The following is an 18,538-nucleotide window of genomic DNA, read 5'->3' as shown; positions in this document are numbered from 1 at the left end:
GTCAGCGTGCGGGCCCGACGTGGGCGGCCGCGTCACTCCAGCATGGCGTCCAGCTGGTCGGCCAGGTCGTCAAACATGCTGCCAATGTCGTCAAGGATGCTGCCAGTGCTCTTCTCCTCCGCGGCCGAGGGGCTGCGGGCAGGCGCGGCGTAAGCAGGAGGGCCCGGGGCAGGGCGTCCCGCCCCTCCGCGCGAAGGCCACCCGCTCGCGGACATCACGGCCCGCCTGCGGGGAGGGGCCGGGTAGGCCACGCCCCAGGGCGGCTGCTCCGCGCCCGACCCCGCCCACGACGGCTGCCCCGCCCCACGCACGACCAGCCCCCTCTCCGCCCATGCTGCCCCCGCCCCGCAGCGTGGGGCAGGGCTAGTTCAAGGCCACGCCCCCACGACATCTGCCAGTTCCGGCCCCGCCCCACGCGCGGCCGCCTCGGGGGGACCGGGCGCCTCTCAGAGACCCCGCCCACGCCGGGCCCCGCCCCGCAGTGTGGGGCGGGGCTAGTTCAAAGGCCATGCCCCTCCGGCGTGACTCGATCCCTCCCTCACAGGGCATCCTACAGGTGAGCGGCAGCCTAGGCCTCGAGCAGACCGCATCGGATCCCTCACCTACCGCGAGCCCTGCGCGTCCTCCTGCCGGATCTTCTCTTCTACGGCTTGCAGCGCCGCCGCCAGGCACGCGCTCGTCTCCTCCAGCTTCTGCCGGGCGCTGTCCCCCGGCGAGGCGCCGTCTGGCGCAGCTGGGGGCCCTGTAGCCGCGGCGGCAGCGCGCGGCGGCTTGGCGGGCACGTGCAGCGCGGGCGCACCGGGCGACGGCGGCCTGGCGGGGCTGGCGGGGCTGGCGCTCAGCGCGGGCGACGTGCTGACCGGCTTGGCGAGGGCGGCAGGTTGCTGGCGCGCCGGCGAGGGCGCGGGCGACGGGCTGGCACTGCCCGACTGCAGCCCCGCCGCGGCCTTGGCCGGCTTTGGCGCCGTGGGCGGTGGCGGCGGCTTGGGAGACACGGGCGGAGGCGTGCCGTGCGCACGCTTCACCTCTGCGGGGAGGAGGAGACTCGCACCGGGGTGGGAGGTCGCGCAGCGCGCGCTGCCCGTCCCGACCCAAGCCCTGCCGAAACACTGCTCAAGGGCTCTGCTTCGCAACCGGGAGCGAAAATAATGCCCTCTGCACTGCAAGCCCGGCTTTAGCTCCAGCCCTCCGTGCCCCTCCGCCCTGGGTCTCCCTGAGGCTGTCGGGCCGGGGTGGGGGGGGGTGGCGGCGCTTCCCTGTGCACACCTGTTTGGGTCACTGCTTCCAAACCCCAACCCATCCACCCTCCACCTCCATCCCCTTCCAGGTGTGGCCTGTTGTAGCCACTGGCCCTTCTGTTGCTTGAATGTCATAGGGCCTTTGCACCTCTGACCTTCCTGTCTGGAAGCCTCTCCCCTCCCTCCCGTGCTGGGATCACTCTACAGCCATGTCAGAGTCCCCCCCTGAGCCCTCCGGCCTCCTGGGCCTGTCCTCCTTCCACAGGTGCTGCTATTTATGCACCTGTGCCTCCTCCACTGAGGACCTAAAGACCACAACTGTCCCAGCTCTGGGCTGATGGGGCAGTCCAGGGGCGGCTGGATGAGGGAGTCTGACTATACCTTCCCACCCCACTCCCCCTGGCCTTCGTCAAATCCAAGAAGCAGAAAACCCTGCAGACCGTGGCGTGGGGCCCCTCCCCAGCTGGCTTCCTGCACCTACCTGGGCTGCCGGGACCTGGCAGTGGCACCTTCTTGGAGGCAGGTGTGGGCGAGCCCTGGATCTTGGGTACGGGCTGAGCCAGAACAGGCTTGGGAGAGACAGGTGGCTTGGCCAGCTTCCGGGCATCGCTGTCTGGCAGGGGCAGTGGGGGCAGGTGCATGAGGTCAGAGGGCGGGGGCTCAGCAGGCGGGGGTGGCGGGGGCAGCTCTGGGGGCCCAGCCTGCTCAGAGGCCGGCCGGCGGCGCACAGTGCCTGTTCCGTTCTGGTACACAGACAGCGGCGGTGGGGGAGGCTCGGGACCCGCCTCCCGCTGCTTGACCTTGGGCCGGCGCTTGACCGTGTCAGACTCAGTTAGGATGAACTTGACGTTCTCTTGCTGGCTCTGCTTGGCCCGGATGCGCCTCTTGAGGGTGGCACTGGCCTCCACCCTGGCTAGGGGCGGGCCCTCTGCACCCGCCTCGCCCTTGGCTGGACCTCGGGGCCGCTGCCGGGCAGCACCCTCTTCTACCAACTGGCCATGGTCTGCAGGCCCTGCTGGCTCTCCAGGACCCCGGCGAGCAGTGGCCAGGAGTCCCGTGACAGGCCCGCTTAGTGTGCGACGCCGGTTCACCACCTCTCCGTCAGGTCCAATGGCCTCCTTGTGCTTCACCGAGGCCAGCACCGTGGCCACCCGGCCTGGCTCCGGGCTGGCAGGGTGAGGCATGGGGTGGCCCTCAGGGGGCCTACGGGCTGCCCGGCCCCCACCCCCGATGGATGACAGCTCAAGCATGGCTGCGATGCTCTTCACGCTGCCGGCACTTCCTGTGTCCACACTGCCAGCCAGGTCACTGGCCCGCCGGCGCTGCGCCCGGACCCCCAGCCGGCCGTCCTCAGCCCCGGCCCCCTCGGTCTCCACGTCTGGCGCTGGCTCATCGGCAAGGTTGGCACTGGCCATGGCGGAGCTGGAGCGCTTGGGCGGGGGTGGGGGCGGCCCCTTCTTCCGCGGCCGCACGGCAAACGACTGACTGCGGTTGACGTTCTTGTCTGCACCGGTGGGCGCCCGCACCGAGTGGCTGCGGCCCACGCGCCGCTGGACCGTGGCGTAGGGCCCAGCGGCGGCCGGCACCAGCAACTCGTCCCGCTCCGGCTCGCTGTCCGATGCTGCATAGCGATTCAGGCTGTGGGCGCGCTTCTTGGGCCTCCCTGGCTCTGCATCAGCCTCGGGCGGCAGGCACAGCGTCGGCACCGGCGTGGGTGTGGGCCCTGGGGCAGCCGGCCCAGCCTCGCTCTCCACTGGTTGGGGCAGCACATAGGCGAAGCCGCGGTGAGTGGGTGACTGAGGCAGCGAGCGGGGGGACATGGGTCGTTCTGTAGGCGGCAGCAGCTGAGGGGTGGGCTTCACCTTGGCTGTGGCTGGCGCTGGGCCATGAGGCCCCCCCAGGGCCTGCGGGGAGCTTGGCCGGGGTTTCGTGGGTGTCTGGGGGGGCGTGAAGTGGCTGGCCCCTGGCGGCAGGACCTGCCGAGGCTTGCCAGGCACGGGGGGCACACTGGCCCGCTTGACACTGTGGCCGTGGCGGCTGGGCCGGGCCTCCTTTGGGGGAGTTCCGGGGACCGGCCCCTCATCGAGCAGGTACTCCTGGCTCCGTGACATGGGGCTGCTGGGCCCCGGGGGCCCGTCGCCCAGCAGCTCCTGGGAGCTGCTCATGTGCCGCGCCCTCCCCCCCAGGCTGGGCTCCTGCCTCCCCGAGGCCCTAGGGGCGGGCGGCAGGTGGTTGGCGGGCTTTTCAGCTGGGGCGGTGGCAGCAGCAGCCCCTTCGGCCGGGCCGGTCAAAGCTGCCTGCAGCTCCCCGCTGAGCTCGCTGTCCTGGAAGGTGGTCATCTTCGGAGACTGGCAGTCAGCCGGGGCAGGCTCCGGTGGGGGTGGCGACTCGATGGCCATCACCTCCAGCGACTGCGGTGCCTTCCGGCGCAGGGGTCCCCCCTCGTACTTGGCGTATTCTGCCTTCTGCAGCTCCGCCAGTTTCCGCACAGCCAGCATCAGCTTCTTCTGGTGGCCTGAGTGGGGGCGGGGCGCAGGTCAGGCCCGGGAGCACACTGAGGGCGGGGCGGGGCGGGGCGGGGCGGGGCGGGGCGGGGCCTCACCCAGCTTGGTGATGCCGATCTCCTGCAGATCCTCCCAGGTGATGTCAGTGATGAAGTCAATGTTCTCGTAGCCGTTGTCCACCAGCACCTTGTAGTACTGCGCCAGGCCAATCATGGACAGCCACACGGCCAGGTTCGCCTACGGGGCGGGGGACACAGAGGGCAGCCCAAGCTGGCTGCCCACACCCTGCCTGCTGCTCGGAGCTGGTGGAGGGGTGGGCGCTGGGCCAGCCTGGCACAGAGAGACGGAAGGACAAATGGACAGGCCGGATGGGTCAGCACAGCTGAGGCCAGCGCACACACACGTGCGGACACAGGCAGACACACACAGAGGCACGACCCTCTCCACGGGATGCCCTCGCGGGGCGGGGGAGGAAGGCACTTCCTCACCTGCCAGGCAGGCCAGGCAGCCCTGGGGACAGCACCCACGTGGACACTCCTCACACATCACGGACGCAGACACACAGCACCACCGACCAGCAACAGGCATACGCATAGCCTGCATCCCAGTCATCCATGGCACTGACACCCCTGAGTCACACTCACACCCTCTCACCATTTCCCCACCATTCTCAGGCACACGTCACACAGCCTTGTCACATGCGTGTGCAAGTATCCGTGATGGTGTTCACCCAGAACCAGCCGGTGGAGCCCTGACTGGGCTCCACCTGTCCACACTCCCAGCTGGATGTCACTCACGCACCAACTCAGCACACTCAGTCACCGCCTGGGTGAGCAAGCAGAGTGAAGCCCCCGGGACCCGGGCGAGCTGGCTGGAAGGACCCCTGAGCCATGGACTGAGTGGGGTGAGACAGGCAGCATGGGTGAGCGTGCACCCGCCTGTCGCACCCCAGGGGCCCTTGGTGGCTGCAGCATCTCCCTCCTGGACGGTGGCAGCCCGAGGCCCAGAGAGGCGGTGCAGGTGGGACAGGCCCCAGGCCCCCTCTCCCATCCCAGGGCCTGTGCCTCCACAGGGCGCCCGTGCCTGACAGCACAGGCTGAGGCCACTGTGGCCATCGGTGGGCACTGGGCATGTGTTCAGCGCACGCGTGCGGTCTGCATGCTGAGGCCTGTGCTCACACACTCCCTCCCTGTGCACGTGCCTGGGTGTGTGCCTGGGTGCGTGGCAGCCCCCTGCGGTGTTGGGTGGGCATGCATCAGGCAGCACTGCAGGGTGCCGGGTGGTGCCAACATCCCTGAGTAGCAAGTGGGTAGTAGAGACGAGGATGCTCCGGGCTCCAGGCTCCCCTTGCCCGAACTGCCCTCAGAGGAGGTCATCCCGGCCCTTGCCCAGGGAGCCTGGCCCCGGGGCCCCTGACAGACAAACAGAGACCACCCTCCGCTGTCCTCTCCCTGGGCTCCCCAGAAGGTAGGGAGGGCCGTGGCTATCTGTCCGTCTGTCGGTCTGCCCCTCCTGGGCCTGGCCACCAGGGTGCAGGGGCCCTTACAGGTTTGTGCTCGGGCAGCCAGTCAGGGAGGCTCAGACCACTGATCTCCGCAGTGATTTTCTTCCGGTGGCCGGGCTTGGTGACCCCGATGGCAGTGAGGTCCTAGGTGGTGGAGATGCCTGTTAGCCAGAGGCTGGGGGCCCATCTCCAGGCCAGCTGGTGGGCAGCCTTCTGGGCAGCTCACCTCGGGGGTCATGCGGCTGATGGTGGGCAGGTCATAGCCGGCGCTGATGAAGTTGGGGGCATAGAGCTGCAGCTGGAATGTGGCAAGCCACTGGCTGACAGCCTCGGCGCCCTGGAAGACACAAGGCACCCGCTGCAGGCTCGCCTACCCGCCCCCTGGCCAGGCGTGCACCCAGCCACCGCAGCGCCTCCTTCTCTGCTCAGCCGAAGACCACGCGGCGCAAGCTGCCGTCCGCTGGGCCGTCTGCAGCCGCCAGGCCCCCATCAGCCTGGCCAGGTGCTCCTCCCTCTGAGTCCGGGGCTCCGCTGTCTCCGCGTCGTCCCACATGTCTCGGCTGCCTGCTGTGATCTCCACCAGGAGGGTCCTGCCGCTGTCCATATCACAGGCCTCCCCCACCGCCCCCCTTTCCTGGACCAGGGCCACACGGCAGGGTGGCCCGTGACAGGGGCTCTGGGAACGGGGCCTCAGGAGGGGCCACTGACTGCTGTCCCCCCATGTGGGAGGTGGGCAATGCCCAAGGGGACGCAGGAGGACTCAGCCAGCAGGCACACCTGCCCTAGCACGCAGGTGCACGCACATGGACCAGTCTCACCCCAACACACGTTTCCACTCATCTCGCACCCACGCCCTCCACACGCACACACAGGTGCACCCATGCCCAGACCACAGTCACACTAGCCACACACAAACACACCCCCCACTTGCCTCACGCTGTGTCACACTTTTAGACACACTGGCTTACACACACAGCCTGCACAGGAGACAACAGCTACACACACAGACTGACAGACCGACAGAAGGACGGACCTGCCCACGGTGCTGGCCGTGCTGTGGCCCAGCCAGGCGGGCTTCCCCGGCCCCCGCCCCTGCAGCCGCCCTGGCCCTGTACCTTGCCCTCGGACGCCGCCTCCAGCTTCTTGGGTGGCTGCTCCCCATAGCCCGGCCCCGCGTGGGCCACTGGAGGCTGGGCCCGGGTCGCACCTAGGGACGAGAGGGTGAGAAGGGGCGAGGGCTGCCCGGGGGCTACCTTCGTGCCCAGCCAGCAGCGCTGTGTCCTTGCCCTTACCTGCAGGGCCTTCCAGAGGCTTGACCGGGCTGTCCCCGGGGCTGGAGTCGGACACCGGCTTCTGGGAGAGCACCGTTGCCAGGAGCTGGAACCCAGACAGACTGGCTGGCCAGTGCTGCCCCAGACCCAGGAACCCTTGCCTTGCCGCCGCCCCACCTACCTTGACCCCTTCAGAGCCAGCGTGCAGGGCGTGGCCCCCACTGCTCCGGCCCCCAGCCGCGCTGCTCAAGCTGCCACTGCGGTCCCCACCTGCCCACAGGACAGAACAAGGTCAGCCGCAGCCCATCCTGCCCCGCCCCACCGCCTCCCCCTGAGGCCCCCCACCCACCTGCAAAAGGCTTCCTCAGCACCCAGATCTCCTCGGGGGGCGCAGCGGGCCCTGCGGAGCTGCCTCCCTGGGGTGGACTTGGTTCGGCACCTGCTCGGGGACCTGCAGGCCGAGCACATCTGCCCTGAGCCCTGGACCAGCTCCAGGGCCTGCGTAGAGCAGAGGCCAAACGTGCACACACACATGCACACACGTGTGAGTATATACACTCACATGCTCACACAGAGACACACGCATGCATGCGTGCACACAGAGACACGCATGCACAGAGACACACGTGTGCACACAGAGACACACGCATGTGTGCACATATGCGCACACAGGCCGGGAGGCTCAGCGCCACCTCCTCCTCCCCGGCTGTCTCCAAGGAGCTGAGAGACCGTCAGAAGACCCCTCCCAACCCTGGACACTGGTGAGCAGGAAAGCAGGGCAGAGCGGGGTGCAGGCCAGGCTATTCTGCCAGGGGTCCTGTATGTGGGGGTGGGGTTCACAGGAGGGTACAAACCCCTCTGACAGGGGAGCAGGGGGAGGAGGTCCCCAGGAGCCTGGGGCCAGGGCACTCAATGACCTTGGGTGGACTGACCACACCTCCTAGCTGGCGCCTCTCTGCCCTCTCCTCAGCCTATCAACCTCCATGTCCTCTGCACAGGGGAAGCCCATCACACCCATAACCCACCTGAAGCCATTCCACAGCCCTGTGGCCTCCTCCTACGCCCCTCGCTCTGTCACCAAGTCAGCCGCCCTGGCCTCTGGACCCTCGCACAGGTCACACTCTGCCCTGCCTGAGCGTCTCTGCATGTGTGGTTCCCATTGCCCCGAAGGCACCGCCTGCAGCCTGCCCCCTCCCCCTTCTCAGGGCCTTGTCCGACCACTCTCTGAAGCGTGTGTCTGTCTCAAAGGTCTGGGTCACTGGTCGGCACTTTTCCCTCCATGCTGACTTCACTGTCCTGTGCTCCCCTCCCCCCAGGGCAAGCTCCTTGAGAGCAGGAACAAGGCCATTTGGGTGACCGTCTATTCCTCGAGCCTGGCATGCAGTGTCTGCTGAATCAGTGGAGGACCAGGTCTGGGGACCTGCAGACCCGGATAAGAGCTGGCAGGACAAACCCTGGACCTCACACCCAGCGATGGCGGGAGCTCACGGCCCCAGCCCACCCTGCAGCACACCATGCACATGCTCCCATCTGGCCACGAGCCCCTGGCCTGGGCTGGACTTGCCTGCTCGCTTGACGATGGCCTCGCCCAGGGAAGATGGGAAGTAGCCCACACGGTCATTGCCTGTCCTGTTGTCATGGATACATCCCTTCCAGCGGCCATCTGGGTGCTGCTCAAGGACCTGGCCGGATAAGGTAAGGGGAGCACACTCGGAGGGACTCCTTTCTGAGTCACGTGGATAAGGTGAGTGGAGCATGCTTGGGGGGTACTCCCCTCTGGGTCAAGTGGATAAGGTGAGGGGAGCATGCTCGGGGGGACTCCCCTCTGGGTCAAATGGATGGGTGGCCTGGGCCCCCCCAGTTCTTGCCAGGCATTGGGGGCAGCATCCCAGGCCCCTCTCAGCCCTGCTCCAGCAGCCCCAGACCGTCCTTACTGTGATGATGTCCCCAGCTTTCACGTTGAGGCTGGTCAGGTCGTAGTTGTTGCAGTAATCCTTGGTCGCCCGGACCTGCAGGGCCGCCGAGGCCTCTGGGGACACAGGAGGTGGCAGACCCCCCGGTCCTGTGAGCCGGCCCCGCCCCAGCCCTGCCCCGGCCCCCCAGCCCCGCCCAAGCCCACCTCGCAGCAGCTGCTTGATCTCCTTGCTGGCCTGGGAGGTGGTGAACTGATGCACAATGTCCAGGGCGGTCTGGCTGTAGGTGTTCCTCACGTGGGCATTGATCCCATTCTGCGCGTGCCAGAGAGCGAGGCCTGTCAGGAGCCCCCTCCGCCCTCACCTGACCCCCGTGCCCCCCACCCCTGCCCCAACTCACATCCAGCAGTAGCCGAACCACCTCCGTCTTCCCACAGAGCGCAGCTTCATGCAGGGCGGTGCCAGACTTGGTCTGGCGGTTAATGTCGATGCCGGCTTGGAGCAGCAGTCTGGCGGGGTGGCAGAGGGAGCAGGCAGGGCCTTGCACGGGAGTCCACTGGCCTGGCATCCCGAGTCGGCCTCTGACTCCTGGGGGCCCAGAATGAGCCAACCCGACCCCACCTCCCCAACAGGATGGCCTCCGCCAGTGACCAGGAACTTGTGGGAGTCCCCCTCCCGGTGCAAATCCTTCACATTCTGGTCTCATCTCATCCCAGGACAAGCAGTGCTGTGATGCGCACTATGAACATGGGGAAACAGCGGCTCAGAGACGCTGAGAGTCGCCACAGGGCCACCCGGCAGGTGGCACAGGCTGGGGGGCTGTAGAAGCCCCCAACCCCCACTGGGGCATCCTCTACAGGGGTGGCTGGAGGCATCCGTTGTACCGGAGACCTGACATCCCCATGGCTCCCCATCTGCTCTGGTCTTACTGCCAAGCCAGGAGCAGGCACCCCGAGGCGGGGAGCCCGTCACCCCACCCCCACCCCGGCCATACCTGATGATATCAATGTGGCCATTCTTGGCTGCCAGGTGCAGGGGGCTGGTGCCGTTGGGGTCAGTGGTGTCCCCCGGCCGGGGCTCCAGCAAGGCCGTACACATGTTGCTGCTTAGCAGCAGCTGGACCACCTGGAGGGAGGGGTGAAGAGTAGGGGGCCCAAGAAATGGGGTGGGGGCCCCAGGAGAAGACAGAGCAGATGGAGTCTCACTCAGCTCCCCGGGCAGACTTACCCCGACGCGGCCAAACTCACAGGCCAGGTCCAGGGGCGTCTTGCCTGAGTTGTCCACCATGCAGGGGTTGGACTGGTGCTGCAGCAGCATTTCGGACTGCAGGGACCACAGGCGCGGTCAGGCCTGGGGGTGTCCATCAGGCTCCTGCTGCCCCAGGCGCCCTGTAACCCCCAGGGGCAGTCCTTACCACATCATAGTGACCGTGCTGAGCCGCCAAGTGCAGGGGGATGTGGCCCTCGTCGGACGGGATGTTCACCGCCGAGCCCGCCTTCAGCACCAGCTTCATGGGCTCCTTCCGGCCCTGCCAGGCCGCGTAGTGCAGAGGCCGCATGCCTGGGGGGTGGATGGGGGAAGTTGGGAGCTGGAGCTAGACCCTGACCCTGACCCTGACCCCGACCCTGACCCCAACCCTGACCTCCAGGACGCTGACCCCACGAGAAGCTGCCTTGACCCAGACCAGTACCCCGGGCTGACCTCAGATGAGGGAACATTGAGGCCTCCAGGGTCCCTCCAGGGTTAAGCTCTGATCTTAACCCCCGTGCCCTTGGCTCCAAGATCCCTGGTCTTTACTGTCTACCTTCATGACTAAATTACAAGCTCCAAGAGGACAGTGGTTTTTATCCACTTCGCTCACTGCCATGTCCTGCCTGTCAGGCCTTGCCTTTGTTGTCCTTGATGTCCACAGCAGCCTGGGCCTCCAGCAGCAAGGTGATCAGCTCTGTGTTGCCATTCAGGGCCGCGTGGTGCAGGGCTGAAAAGCTGCGACGGGTGATGGACACATGTGGGCAGGTGCCAGACACCCCCCTGCCCTAGGAGTCCCTGACCCCCACACCAGACTGATGCCTCCCGGGGCTGAGAACTCACCCATCAGGGTCTTGGAAATTGACATTGATCTTCTTGGTGGAGCCCAGGAGCTCTGCCGGGGGGAGGAGACATGGTGAAGGAGGCCCACCTGGGGCCCAGCCCCCTCTAGGCGGCCCGAGAGCAGCTGGCTAGCTCCCTGGCAGGCTTAGAGCCAAAGCTATCTAGGTCTTCAGTCTAGAAGCATTCATTCATTCAGCTCTGCTCCCTGCACCCAGCACCAGGTACCAGCTTTCGGACCTCGGTTTCTGACTGAACTGAGACGCTGGGAGGTTTCCCCGGGCCAGGCCCTGTCTGCGAGGCCGGGGCTGGGTGCCCACACAGGCGCACACATGTGCACACGAAGCCCTCCCTGGGGACGCCGGCTGAGCCCCTGCCAATGGTGGGAGGGAGAGAGCCAGCCCAATCTGTCTCTCAGAAGGGCCCAGATGGGCCCGGGGGCGGCCTGCCACACCCGGAAACCGGGGTATCTCTGGGGGAGAGCCACACTTCCAGGGTGCAGCCTCCCCCAGCTCTAGCCGCAGGCCTGGCCAGTGTGGATGTGCCCCATCCAGCCAGGCGGGAAGGGGAGGCCGACAAGTGGGCCCATGCCTCTGGGCAGCCACGCGATAGTGACCCCCTCATCGGCCTGCCTGAAGCCCTCGGGGCTCCGGCCCTCCCTCAGATGCCCCGGTCTCCTCCACAGTCCTGGCCTCCACTGGGCGCCGGCCAGAGGAGCGGAGCCCACCGATGCCCTCCCCATGGGCTCAGGTCCAGCAGGACTTGGGCCAATCCCCTGCCTGTCTGGGCCGTGGTTACATAACCCATTTGTGGGTCAGTCACTCTGTGAGGGAGGGGCTGGCAGGACAGAAGCCCCTTTGTCCAGGCCCAGGACAGGGATGGGGGCGGAAGCCTGAGGGAATCGGGGCCCAGAGGGGCTGCTGCAGGGCCCGCTTAGTGACCCACGGCAGCCCCAGCCACCCCCGGCCTCGGTTCTCAGCTGCTGGACGTGGGGTGTGAAGCCTCCGGTGGCCCACAAGGCCCGCAGAGTCAGACGGGCCTCTGCCCCTTACTAGCCCTGTGGCCTGGGCCATGAGCTCGGAAGGTCTAACGGGCCAATCTCGCAGGTCCAAGGGCTCAACACGTGGCCGTTGCTGACACAGCTCCACAGGGATCCTCCCCACCCTCCCCAGGGAGGGGCTTCTCCAGCCAATAGCCTAAGAGCAGAGGCCCCAGGACCAGTGGTGTCTCCACCCCCGCCCCTGCCCCTGCTCAGACATGTGGCTGATGCTGAAGTCTGTCTAAGTTTGCACCAGTGCAGCCATTGGTGGTCCAGGGCAAAACCTTGGAGGCAGCCCTGGGTCCTTACGCCTTCATCGGTAAATCCTGTGGGCTCTGCCTTTAGAACCCTTTTAAAGCACACCTGGAATCCTATCCTTTCTCAGTACCAACATCCCCACCCCGGGCCAGGTCAGCATCTCTCGAAGGACCACAGCCACCTCCTCGCCACTGGCCTCCTCGCTTCCAGCCTGCCTCCTCCAGTGCCGCCTCCACACCCGCTGAGGTCAGTGGGGCCCCCTGAGGACATGTGTCCAATCCCACTGCTCCCGTCTCACTGGGGTTAGAGGCCGAAGCCGGACACGCTCCCCCTCACCCCTGCTCCAGTCACCTGAGCCTCCTTGACGGCACTCCAGCACACCTGCCTCTGCCGCCACAGGGCCTTTGCACAAGCTGTGTATGTGGAGGGGGCAGGCATTATTCTTCCCTCTTCCCATGACTCCCTCTTCATATCCGCCAGGCCCTGTATTCAAGACCTGCTTGTCAAAGCCTCCTCACTCCCATCTAAAATGGTAATTATCTGGGAGGTCTTTGGGAGTCCAGTGGTTAGGATTCAGGCCCAGGTCCAGTCCTTGGCTGGGGAACTAAGGATTCTGCAAGCCACGAAGCATGGTCAAATAATTTAAAAAACTGTTCATGTTCAGTTGCTCAGTCATGTCCTACTCTTTGCAACCCCATGGACTGCAGCACACCAGGCTTCTCTGTCCTTTGCTATCTCCTGGAGTTTGCTCAAACTCATGTCCTTTGAGATGGTGATGCCATCCAACCATCTCATCCTCTGTCGCCCCCTTCTCCTCCTGCCCTCAGTCTTTCCCAGCATCCGGGTCTTTTCCAATGAATAAATAAAATGGTAACCCCCCCATCCCATCCGTGTCTGTTGTCTTTTTCTCTTTAACTCCCATTTATCTTTTTTATTATCCACCTCCATCACTACATTACAAGCTCCAAGAATACAATGGTCTTTATCTACTTTGCTCACTGCCCTATCCTTTCAGCTAACACAGTGCCGGGCACACACGAAGAGCTCAGTGCCTGGTGACTGAACTGAACCCTCATCCCACATACTCTGTCCACCTGCCAGGCCCAGCTTCAAGCATGAGACCCATGTGGCCACTCAAGAGGAGCCCCGCACTGGGTGGATGCTCTGCCGCCGCCGTCTAGAAACTGTTATCTTTTGGATAAGGCAGCTCCTCTTTTCGTCCGGCACTGGGCTCTGTGAACTATGCGGCCAGGTAGGCCGCAAACCCTGCTGCATAGCTGAACAGAGCCCAGGCGTTGGTGGCCCACTAGGGACCCCGCCGTCCTCAGGGCCATGCTCAGCACCTTCTCGCTCCAGAAGGCTCTGCCTGACTCTAATGTTGCTGCCCCCATGCCCTTAGTTCCAGTGTAGCCAGGCTCAGCTTCTCCCCAGAGCCTCCCCGGGCCAGCTCACTCTCCCTCCAGCAGCGGGTACCCAGGCAGCAGCTCCAGGAGCTCCGAGCAGAGGCGGAGGCCCGGCCATGCCCGCAGGTGCTGAGGTCTCAGAGGGGCTGGAGGTCACGGCCTGGAAGTGACACATGCTAGTGGGGAGGGGGCATCTGCATCTGGAAGGGGACCACCCCCAACAGGAGGAGGAGGCTTCTTGTAAGGTGATCTCGCCCCTCCCTGGGCTGGTCTCCTCAAAGTGCTGGAACTGGATGTAGGCGGGCTTGACGCCTTGGAGCACCCCATGGGGAAACTGGGCATCCAGGAAGCCCCTACAGCGGCAGCCTGCCTGGGGCTGGGGGCTGCACCTTGCGGAGACAGGTGTCCTGAGTGAAGCTGGTGCAGAGCAGGGCTGCCCGGGCCTGGGGGCGGTGGGCACAGAGCGGAAGGTCCCAGGAGCTCCTCACCCTTCCCACGAGGCACGGAGTCCTATGGCTCACCGCCAGTCACGGGGCACGCACCTGGCCCCTGACCCCCAGAACCCGGGCTCTCCTGTGGCTCCCACCTCTAATTGTTCTCCTCTGACCACCCCAACCTGGGAGGCCAGTTGCAAACTCCAGCTGCAGAGGCCTCCGGGGAGACGACCCCAGACCCTCTTCTGCCCTGTCCTCGTAGCCTCCCTCCACCCCTCTGCCAGGGGCTCCTCCAGCCACGGAAGCCACGCACAGGCCACATCCGTGCCCTCCAGGGAGGGGCCTCGGCCTCCTCTGCTCCCGTGTCAGCCTGGCTGCACCCCGCAGCCTCCAGCAGGGCGAGGCCCCCCTACACCCCCAGAGCAGGCAGCACCAAGCCAGGCGCTGGAGGGCAGCTCTCGGGGGCTAAGGTGAGCAAGCACGGGAGCACCGGCCTGTGGTCTCCAGTGAATCTGAAGAAAGGGGAGGCGGGGCCTGGAGGAAAGACAGGGCATCACCGCACCCCAGAAGGCCAGCCCCCTCCCCAGTAGCTTCCCTTCCAAGCAGAGCGGTCTCTTCTTCCCTCCAAGGACAACTGCTAAGGGTGGCAGCCCGTGCATGTGAGCGGAGGCTCCCTTCAGGCAGGATGGGGGAGCCGCCAGAGCCCAGGGTGACGCTGGGTGGGGGGTGGGCTGAAGTGAAGGTGTCAGTGCCAGGAAGGGACTGCAGAAACAAGGGTTGTGGGAACACCTTTAGAGTTGGGGGCCCCCAGGGAACACGGCTGGATGTCCCCCGTCCCATGGCCCAAACTCCAGCTGTACTTTGCTGAATCAAAATACATCTTACTCCAAAGCAGGCCAGTGTTGCCATGACAACTGAGCTAATTCATGGAGGGATTTCTCCATCTGATTTATTACGCCCGCCCCTGTGAGTCAGAGAGCCCAGATTCAGGGGCCAGGGCAGGCAGGTGTCTCTCCTACCCGGGGACCAAGCCACACAGGGGCAAATGCAGAGATCCACGTGGGGACACGGGTGGAAGTAAAAGCCCCACACATCCCCCCAGGGGCCAGAGTGGAAGAGAGGAGTCCCCAAACCTGACGCCCCCACTTCCTCCACGCACCCACCCTGGGCTGTCTAGGAAATGGCCACGGTGGCTCAGACAGTAAAGAATCCGCCTACAATGCCAGAGACTCAGGTTTGATCCCTGGGTCAGGAGAATCCCCTGGAGAGGGGAATGGCAACTCATTCCAGTATTCTTGCGTGGAGAATCCCATGAATTCCAGAGAAGCCTTCCAGAGAAGCCTGGGGGGGCTACAGTCCATGGGCTGCAAAGAGTCTGACACGACTGAGTGACCACCACTATCACTACTAGCCCTTCCTGAGAACACACGAAGGCCTGGGCTCCCTGCACACTCTCACTGTTCTTAAAACAAGGCTAAAAAAAAAAAAAAAAACAAGGCTGTGGGGCAGGGACCACCCAGGGTCCCATCCCACAGATGAGGAGACCCAAGCTGTCTGCACCCAAGGTTGGCTGGCCACTAGGTGGAAGTCTTTGCCTTGCTTTCACCTCTCATCCCTGCTCCTGCTTTTGAGGCTCAGCTGAGGCGGCCTCTGCCTGAAAGCCCTGCCTTTCTGGGCCCCGAGGCCCTGAAGCCGGTCCTCAGTGGCAGCCCGTCCCTGGGCCCCGGGTACGGAAGGCAGGGCCGGCCTGTGCCTGTGAAGCACACAAGTGCAGCTCTCTAACTGCACAGGGCAGACAAGGAGCGGCCAGGCAGGGCTGCGGTGGGAGGGGTCCTCCTGGGGCTCAAGGAGCTGCTCCCCAGCTGCCCCAGGGGCCCTCTTATTTCTCAGCATCTCGCCTGGAGAGAGGGGAGGGGGCTTCCCCTGCTTACACACCATCCCAGGGGACGGCATGGGGCGTCGGCCACTCAGACCCTACCTGCGACCCACAGGAGGCCGGCCGGTGCCCTCACAGGTGCCCTGACACACTGACACGGCCATACGCGCGCAGCCGCACAAGCCCTTCCGTCCATCCCCAGCGTCCCGGGGGAGGCTCTGAGCTGAGCTGGGATGAGTGCTAGGATCAGGGCTCCAAGCTCCTAAGCGTCCCCTGGGGCACCCTCAGCCCCAGCTCAGGAAGGCCAGTGGGGAGACCCCCTCCCCTCCCAGTCCCCTTTCCCAGCAGGGAAGCCAGAGAGGGCCAGGATGGCACCTGCCTGCAACTCAGCCTGCCTGGGGCTGGGCGACCTTGGGCCTCGGCTCCCCCTCCGGTAAACGGCCCCCCGCCGGCCATGCCTGGGCAGCCACACCCCCAGCGTGGTCCTTCCCCCCCTCCCTGCCAAGCCTGTTATTAAACACGGAGCGGGGAGGGGTCTGACAGAGACTGTCGGCCCTGTAGTCGCCCCTCACCGCAAGGCGCCCCTCCTTCTCTCCATGGCGTTGTGGTGGTGGGGGGGAGCCGCCTCGCCCTTTAAAGGCCCAGCAGAGACCTCCAGCTGTCAGCCCGCAGCCCGGGAAGGGAGGGGATCGCAGACAGGAGAGACGTTTGCGAACGCCTGCGGCCAGGGAGGCGGATGCCGCCAGGTGCCCGCTGCGGGGCTCGGGGTGACGGCCGGGCGCTCGAGGCCGCCCCTCCTTCAGCGCTGGCCGCAGGGGGCGCGGACCGAGGGTCCGGGCGCTGCTGGCTGGCCCCGCCCCGCCCCCCGGGACTCGAGAGCATCCCCCTCCGCAGCCGGCGCCGGGCGGGGTGGGGGGCTCGGCGCTGGAGACGGCTCCCGGGCGCGCCGCCGCTCCCGCCCGCCCCCCGCGCCCCCGCGCCCCCGCGCCCCCCGGACTCACTGGCCTTCCCGGGCCGCGGCCTCTGCAGCAGCCTCTGCGCGGTCCCCACGTCCTCCGCCTTCACTGCCTGCACCAGCTCCTGCTCCTTCCCCATGGCGCGGCCGGGGCCGCAGCGACGCGGCTGCGCTCCGTGCGCTCGGCGCGACTCCGAGGCGGCGGCGGCGGCCCCGCGGCACCGGCCGCCTCCTCCGCCCTCCCCCGCCTCCTCCGCCGCCCGCTCCCCTCGCCGTCCTCGGGCTCCGGCTAGGGATCGGGCTCCCGGCGCGGAGGGGGCGGGGAGCGCGTCACGGGCGGGGGGCGGCCCGGGGGCGGGGGCCGGCGGCGGCGGGCGCGAGGCGGGGGCGCGGCACCTGGCGCCGCCTCCCGGACGCCTGGGTCCCCCTCCTGCGGCCGCTGACCTCGGTGCGCCCGCGCCGGCCGCGCGCCCGGCTCCTTGGCTCCGCCCCTACCTCTGGCTCCGTCCTCCCGAGACGCCCCCTCCCCACGTGCCGGCCGCGCGGCTCCGGCCTGGCCTCTGCGGACACCCCGCAGCCCGGGCGATGGCCGGGGGACTGGACGCTGAGCCCCGACTCGGCGGCGACGCCAGGCAGAGCCCGAGAGCCTTCCAGAGGCTGCGGGACCCACGGGGGGAGGGACTCTGGCAGTGGGCGGGCGGGGACCCGGGCACCGAGAGACCCGGGCACCGGGCGCGGGAGCCGGGCCGCCAGAGGCTGTCAGACATTTCTGGCCCGTGGCTCCTGTGGGAGGTGTCGAGGGACTGTGAAGAGGAATCTCCCAGTAATGAAATCGGTGTCAGGGAACCCGCACAACCCCCGCCCCGGAACTGCACCTTCACGCCCTGCCGTCTCCAGCTTTCTCCATAAACAATGCTCCGCGACCCCCACCCCCGCCTCAATCTGAAGCCCGACCTCAGTGCACCTGCCCATCACCAGCTGGGGTTTAGCCCCCTATGCCTTCCACTAAGAGGGACTGGGTTACTTCATCCCCAGCACCGAGTGGGAGGTAACTCTTCAGATCCACAAGCGTGGTGGGGGGAGCCTGTAAGGGGGCTTCAATACCCCCACCCCCAGCACCAGTGGGGTCACAGCCCTGCCCAGCAGCAACCTGACCCCCCACACAAGCCTGCTTACCCCCCCAGCCTCCAGCCACAGCTTCTGACAGCTCCGCCACTCCCCCTATACACACAGGTCTCATCCTTCCGACCTCAGCCTCCTCGAGGCCTCACCTTGTTTGGCATGGCTGCAGCATTCTAGAGACAGAGCTGCTTAGACTCTCCTCATTTGCAAGGACGGGCAGATGATCCCTCCTCCATGCAGCTTTGGGAAGGTTCACACACATTATGGCGGGACACCCCTCTCCCACCCAGATCATCAAGCTGGTCCAGGAAGAGGCAGCCAGAGGGTGGAGGAGGGTGAGCAGCAGGCACTGGGATTCCCTGATCTGGGCAGCTGGTCAGTCCCCCCGTAGGGTCTCCCATGAAGCTAGAGAGCAGGCCAATGTCTTACATCCATGGGGGTCCCTAAACACAAGGGCCTTTCCCCCGACCCTTTATGGTTACCAATTCCTGGGCACCCGCTGCGTCAGGCACCATGCTGGTCACTTCCTAGCTGAACCTGGACTTACTGTATCCTTTTCACAGATGAAGATTCAAGTGAGGCTCAGAAAAGCCAAGTGACTCACCTGAGGTCCCAGAGTTTCCAGTTCATGAGTCTGAGATCTGAACCCACAACCACCTCTGCATTTGTCCCAGTTCTCCCTCTTACCAGATTTGCTTTTCCAGTCACTTTGTCTTTCTGCATCTTGATTCCCCCTCGGTAAAATAGGGAGTGATACCTCCCTGTAGATTATTTGAGGATTAACTGTGATGCTACCTATAAAGCACTTTGCCGTAGAACTTAGTAAGTGCTCAGCAAATCGCTTCTGTGGGTATTGTGAATTCCCCATCTGGGTAGCAATTGCATTTTATTCATCTGCAGAGCTTAACAGTGTGCCTAGCACACAGGAAACAG

The 18,538-nt window shown here is 65.7% G+C and overlaps 1 protein-coding gene across 1 annotated transcript; it reads right to left on the bottom strand.

The window, feature by feature from the left end:
• Positions 1-32: 32 nt before the first annotated feature.
• On the bottom strand, positions 33-16,623 carry CASKIN1 (CASK interacting protein 1). Its single transcript, XM_052664063.1, has 20 exons — positions 16,530-16,623; positions 10,522-10,573; positions 10,319-10,416; positions 9,845-9,990; positions 9,658-9,753; positions 9,425-9,555; positions 8,831-8,939; positions 8,637-8,745; positions 8,452-8,546; positions 8,082-8,199; positions 6,867-6,968; positions 6,699-6,787; positions 6,539-6,623; positions 6,362-6,453; positions 5,473-5,583; positions 5,289-5,390; positions 3,841-3,979; positions 1,720-3,753; positions 607-1,027; positions 33-132 (listed from the first exon to the last, which is right to left on the bottom strand). Exons 1-20 carry the CDS (start codon positions 16,621-16,623, stop codon positions 33-35), a joined length of 4,323 nt encoding a protein of 1,440 aa, XP_052520023.1.
• Between the last annotated feature and the right edge of the window lie 1,915 nt (positions 16,624-18,538).

Source organism: Budorcas taxicolor, chromosome 2 (genome assembly GCF_023091745.1).
Source record: "Budorcas taxicolor isolate Tak-1 chromosome 2, Takin1.1, whole genome shotgun sequence".
In the NCBI taxonomy this organism is placed as follows: domain Eukaryota; kingdom Metazoa; phylum Chordata; class Mammalia; order Artiodactyla; family Bovidae; genus Budorcas; species Budorcas taxicolor.
Note: the sequence above shows the minus strand (reverse complement) of the source record. Positions and strands in the feature narration are given on the sequence as shown.

Coding starts and splice junctions, on each gene's coding strand:
- CASKIN1 (XM_052664063.1), bottom strand. CDS start 16,623: ATGGGGAAGGAGCAGGAGCTGGTGCAGGCAGTGAAGGCGGAGGACGTG. Junction 9,556..9,657: donor GTGAGTTTGGCCGCGTCGGG/GTAAGTCTGCCC, acceptor CCCTCCCTCCAG/GTGGTCCAGCTGCTGCTAAG. Junction 8,200..8,451: donor AAGCTGGGGACATCATCACA/GTAAGGACGGTC, acceptor TTATCCGGCCAG/GTCCTTGAGCAGCACCCAGA.